Source organism: Arachis ipaensis, chromosome B8 (assembly GCF_059453495.1).
Source record: "Arachis ipaensis isolate K30076 ecotype BB chromosome B8, ASM5945349v1, whole genome shotgun sequence".
Classification (NCBI taxonomy): domain Eukaryota; kingdom Viridiplantae; phylum Streptophyta; class Magnoliopsida; order Fabales; family Fabaceae; genus Arachis; species Arachis ipaensis.
The window spans coordinates 56,487,662-56,493,604 of record NC_142443.1 but is presented as its reverse complement, the minus strand read 5'-3'; the positions used below and the strand labels follow the sequence as shown (position 1 = coordinate 56,493,604).

The 5,943-nt window shown below is 34.5% G+C and overlaps 1 protein-coding gene across 1 annotated transcript; it reads left to right on the top strand.

Moving 5' to 3' along the window:
* Positions 1–579: 579 nt before the first annotated feature.
* LOC107611075 (uncharacterized) lies at positions 580–1,692 on the top strand. Its single transcript, XM_016313039.1, has one exon. The coding sequence runs from the start codon at positions 580–582 to the stop codon at positions 1,690–1,692; it is 1,113 nt and encodes a 370-aa protein (XP_016168525.1).
* The last annotated feature ends 4,251 nt before the right edge of the window (positions 1,693–5,943 follow it).

The window sequence follows — 5,943 nt, the reverse complement described above, 5'->3', positions numbered from 1 at the left end:
TTCTTAGGTTTTGTCGTTCATAAAAAGGGGATAGCTATCGACAAAAACAAAGCAGATGCAATATTAGCTTTGTCTGCACCCAAGTTGAAAAAGGAAGTACAATCATTTTTGGGGAAAATTAATTATCTTCGAAGGTTCATTTCAAAACTTTCGGATCGAACTAGGGTGTTTGCGCCTCTAGTAAAATTAAAGAATGGCTCGAAATTTGAATGGACTGCAGAACATCAGTTAGCATTCGATTCGATTAAAACTTATTTGGCTAAAGCTCCGATTATGGCGAACGTTCGTCCATTTGAACCTTTAAAATTATATATTGCAGCAACTGAGAATTCGATTGGCTGTATGTTATCCCAAGATGATGAAGATAAGCATGAACATGCAGTTTATTACCTTAGTCGAGTTCTAACTGATATCGAAACAAGGTATTCACCGACAGAAAAGTTATGTTTGTCATTATATCATGCTTGTATGAAATTAAAGTGTTATATGGTAGCTAAATCGGTGAAGGTGATAGCGCAGACTGATATTATTAAGTATATGCTTAGTTTCCCTATGTTAAGGGGGCATTTGGGAAAATGAATGTTAGCATTAATAGAGTTCGATTTGCAATATGTCCCATCGAAGGCTGTAAAAGGACAGGTCATTGCAGACTTTCTTGTGGATAATTCGAAAGATCTGAATGACCAGGGGGCACATATTATTGATGTAGAGGTTAAATATTGGAAATTATATTTTGATGGATCTAAGCACAAAGATGGTGCAGGGGTTGGAATCTTCATTATTTCGCTTGAGGGTATTCCATCAGAATTTTTGTTTGAATTAAAATATCCTTGCTCTAATAATGTCGCTGAATATGAGGCTTTAATTTTAGGTCTCGAGATTTTAATTGACAAAGAAGCTTTAGAGGTTCAAATTCTAGGAGATTCACAGTTGGTTTTAAAGCAGTTATCAAAAGAATTTAAATGTAATAATGAAACGTTACAGAAATATTTGGTAACTGCCTGGGAAATGTTAACTTCTTTTCGAAAGGTTTTTTTGGTGCATATCTCCAGAATTCATAATGAAATTGCTAATGAATTGGCCCAAATTGCTTCAAAATATCGGGTTAGCCCAGAAATTATTAGAAAATTTTCTAGTATCCATCAAATTTTAGTACCTGCAAGTGAAAAAGAAGTGTTGTGTATGGATGAATGGGAGGATTCTGATTGGAGAAAGCTTATTGCTCAGTATTTGAAAGATTCCAATACTGCAGTTGATAGAAAAATTAAATTGAGAGCAATGAATTTTGTTTTATTGGCTGATGAGTTATATAAAAAAGGGATTGATGGAAGTTTATCAAGATGTTTGGGTCGAGAAGATCAGAATGTTGCTTTGGGCGAAGTTCATAATGGAATTTGTGGTGCTCATCAAGCAGGAAGGAAGATGAGATGGGTGTTATATCGAAATCATGTATATTGGCCGTCTATGATAAAAGATTGTATTGATTATGCAAAAGCATGTCAGGAATGTAAGAAACATGGTTCAATACAACAAATTCTGGCAGCTGAGTTACATTCGATAATAAAGCCATGGCCATTTAGAGGTTGGGCTTTGGATCTAATTGGCTTGATTCATCCTCCTTCACCAAAACAACATAAGTTTATCTTAGTGGCTATTGATTATTTTACGAAGTGGGTTGAGGCATTCCATTAGTAGAAGCCGGGCAAACTGAGATAATTGATTTTATTGAGAAAAATATTATGCATCGATTTGGAATTCCTCAGACATTAAGTACTGACCAAGGAACTATGTTTACTGGTCAAAGAATTAAAAACTTTGCAGCTTCAAGGAATATTAGTATGGTCACTTCGACTGAACTTTTATTTTTGTATATTGGATTATGAGTGGTGAAGTCTTTAAAAGTGATCTAAATTAGGTGTTAAACGTTATTGTGGGTGTTTACAAAACGTCAGTGACGTTTTCACTTTATATAATTAAAATAATATTTTTTTTACAAAACGTCAATGACGTTTTCTCATTTTATAATTAAAAAATATTTTTTTACAAAACGTTGGTGACGTTTTGTTTTTTTATATTTAAAAAAATATTTGTTTTACAAAATGTTAGTGACGTTTTGTACTACCATCATAGCATTGTAAAATACCAAAATGAACAAATATTGTCGTATTTCACATTAAAATTATCCATATCTAAAAATTTTAGCCCACTTCGACTCCTTATTACGCACAAGCTAACGGCCAAGTTGAAGCAGCAAATAAGATATTGATAGGTTTAATTAAAAAGCATATTGGGAATAGGCCTCGAACATGGCATGAAACTTTGAGTCAAGTGTTATGGGTTATCGAAATTCACCAAGAGGTTCGACAGGAACCTCACCTTATAAATTGGTATATGGCCATGATGCAGTATTACCATTGGAAATTAATTTGAATACTTTGAGGGTATCGAAACAAAACGATTTGTCGGTTGATGATTATTGGAATGCAATGTTCGATGAATTAAATTAATTAGATTCAGAACAAATCTTGGCATTAGAGAATATAATTTGACAGAAAGAAAGTATTACTCGATGTTATAATCGTCGAATTTCTAAAAAATTTTTCAAACAGGCGAATTGGTTTTGAAAGTTATTTTACCAATGGAAAAGAAATCGAGATTTCTTGGTAAGTGGTCCCATAGTTGGGAAGGTCCTTTTCAAGTGATAGGGACATATTTTGGAAATGCTTATCAAATTAAAGATATCGAGTCAGGAAAGGTGATTAGCTCAATTAATGGAAAATATTTAAAACTTTTTCATTGTTGGCAAACATAGAAAATCCAGCATGCATAAGGTTTAAAAGAGACAAAAGTCATTACAAAATGAAAGGAAAAGTTTAAGGCACCAGTAATTTAGCCAGAACATAGCGCAGTTTTGTTCTTTTGTTTTCCAAAGTTGTGAGCATCCCAGTTTGTTTAGATTTATCAATCTGGATCTCCTCAAGCTGTTGTTTGACTTTTTCTCGCTCAGTGTTGATTGAGACAAGCTGTTGGATAAGGAGATGTTGTTCTTGCTGAGCTACAATCAAAGGCTTGGCCAAGGTGGTCCGATTCTGGCGGAGAGTAGCGAGTTGTTCTTGAATTAAAGCCAATTCCACTTCGAGCCGTGCCTCTTCTTGATCGTGAAAGGCTTGGACAGAAATAGCACGGGCAATCTTTAAATTAAACTCATCACGAGCAGCTTTGATTGGTTGAGCAGTTGCTTGGAAGTTTTCAATTTTGGATACGGCTGTGGCTTCTTGATTTTCAATTTCTTGAAATTGAAAATGGAATGTGACACTTTCCTCAATGAGTTGTTTAAATCCTTGAATTAAATAAGAATGGGGAGTGTTGGTTGGGATTTTAAAAGATGAGCTTAGAAGAGAGGTCAAAAGTTGATTAAGGATTGGGTCATTAACCCACGCGGCAGGAGGATGATCCAAGAGCTTGATGAGCGTGACGAACGATATTTTTGCCAGTAAAGAATGTCATAAAAATAGTCGCGTTGTAGATATAGTTTCTAAACCAACAAAAATCCCTTTCGTGCAAACGTTTTGGTTGTCACAAGTAACAAACCCCTTTTAAATTGATAACCGAGTATTTAAACCTCGGGTCGTCTTCTCAAGGAACTGCAGGGAAGTATGTTCTTATTATTGGTTATGGAGATTGTAGATTGGGGTTTCAAGAATGAGGAACAAATAACTTAATGGTGGGTAAATTAAATGGCAACTAAAATAAATAAATAACTGCAAAGCAAACTTTTGACAAGGTATGAGAAATTGGAAGTCCAGCCTTAGTTATCCTTATCAATAACAATGAAAGTTGAATCTTAATTCCACTTTGTTAACCTTTACTCAGATAAAGGAAGGTTAAGGGATTAATTGGTTTGATCTTCGAATCCTATTTATTTCCTACGAAAAGATTGGAATTATGGAAGTTCAATTCAATTAAAAAAGATAACAATTATCAATTATGCTGTTGAATTGGATAACTCCTGAGTTACTGATTTCTTAACCAAGACCAAAAGGAGAAAAATAAATCTACTTGGAATAAAAATGTCTTCAGAGTAAAAGTAACAATAGCATGAATAAGAGAAATCAATATTAAACTGAAATACCTCAAATAACATTAATTCAAATAATCTGTAACATGAAAGGATTCATAAAGTAGCTTGCAAAAGTAAATAAAAGGAATATTGAACCTGATCAAAGAGATAATCCTGAAAGTGAATAAAAATCATAAATCTAAACCCTAATCCTAAAGAGAGAGAGAATCTCTCTCTAAACTAAATCTAATTCATGGAAAGCAAAAATTGGCGAGCTCTCCCTGAATGGATGCATTCCCTCACTTCATAACCTCTGGTCTATGCCTTCTGGACTTGGATTTGGGCCAAAAAGGGCTTCAAAAATCGCTGGGAGTGTTTTCTGCAATTTCTGGTGCGTGGCCTTTGTCACGCGTCCGCGTAGGTCACGCGGTCGCGTCATTCGGAGCTTTTCTTGCCATGCGGTCGCGTCAGTCATGCGACCGCGTCATGTGCGTTCTGCTTAAGGCGCGCGGTCGCGTCAGTCATGTGGCCGCGTCGCTGCTTCTTCGCGTTTGGCACGCGATCGCGTCGTCCATGCGATCGCGTCGTCCATGCGATCGCGTGGATGCCAGTTTCTTCAAGGACTCTGTTTTGTGCTTTCCTTCCATTTTTGTATGTTTCCTTTCCATCCTTTGAGTCATCTCTGCCGTAGAAGATCTGAAACTACTCAACACACTGATCACGGCATCGAATTTAAATAAAGGTAATTAAAATAATTAATTTTAAAGCATAGGAAACATATTTTTCACATACATCACATAATAAGGAAGGAGAAGTAAACCATGCAATTAATATGAATAAGTGGGTAAAGGATTGAATAAATCACTCAAATTAAGCACAAAATATATCATAAAATATGGGTTTATCAACCTCCCCACACTTAAACAATAGCATGTCCTCATGCTAAATCCAAGGGAATAAGTAAGGTTAAAGTGATGGGATGTCATGCAATGCAATCTAATCTAAATGCAACTACCTAAATGCAACATGCAATTCGAATTTATTCACTCATATATAAAGCTTACAGATAGTTAAATTAATTCACATTCTCAAGGAGTCATATATATAAGCACTTTTACAATTGAGATGGGAGAAAAAGCATTTTGTGAACTTGCAAGATAATTAGATAATTCAAACAGAGATAAATGTTAATGAGCTATTGAACCCTCACTGGATTTGTGTTTACTCTCTAGTCACTCAGTGTTTATTGGGTTAATCACTCTATTTCTCTTTTTATTCTTCCTTTCTATAACTTTGTTCTTCATCTAACCAATCAACAATTATAGAATACAGTCATACCAAAAATCATGAGGTCTTTAATTAAGGTTGTAATGGGGCCAAGGTAAAGGTAAGGATATATGTATAAGGCTAAGTGAGCTAATAAGTGAATCCTTAATTAGACTAAGATCTCACCTAACATACATACTTAGTAAAACAAAACTTCTTTACCTATTTTCCCATATTTTCCCACTTGATGCTACATGCTCATGTTTCAATTTTTATTTTTATCCCATGTGCATTACTTTTATTCTGCGTTTGGGGAATTCTTTTGTATCCCTTTATTAAATACTGAAAAATAACACCTTTTTTTTAAATGTACATCGTAATTTAATCACTTTGATTTCTCATGAGCATGCTTCCCAAAATTTCTTAATTTGAGTTATTTTATTCCTTTCAACTTTTCTACCTTTTGTTTTTATCATCCATGTTCCCAATAGGTTTCCCACATTTTAAACTATTCATAATTCTCTATCTTAAGCTAACCAAGGATTCAACTTGGAATTTTATTTTGTTTTTCTGCTTAAGGCTAGTAGTGTGGCTAATAGAATAAAAGGGGATTTAAA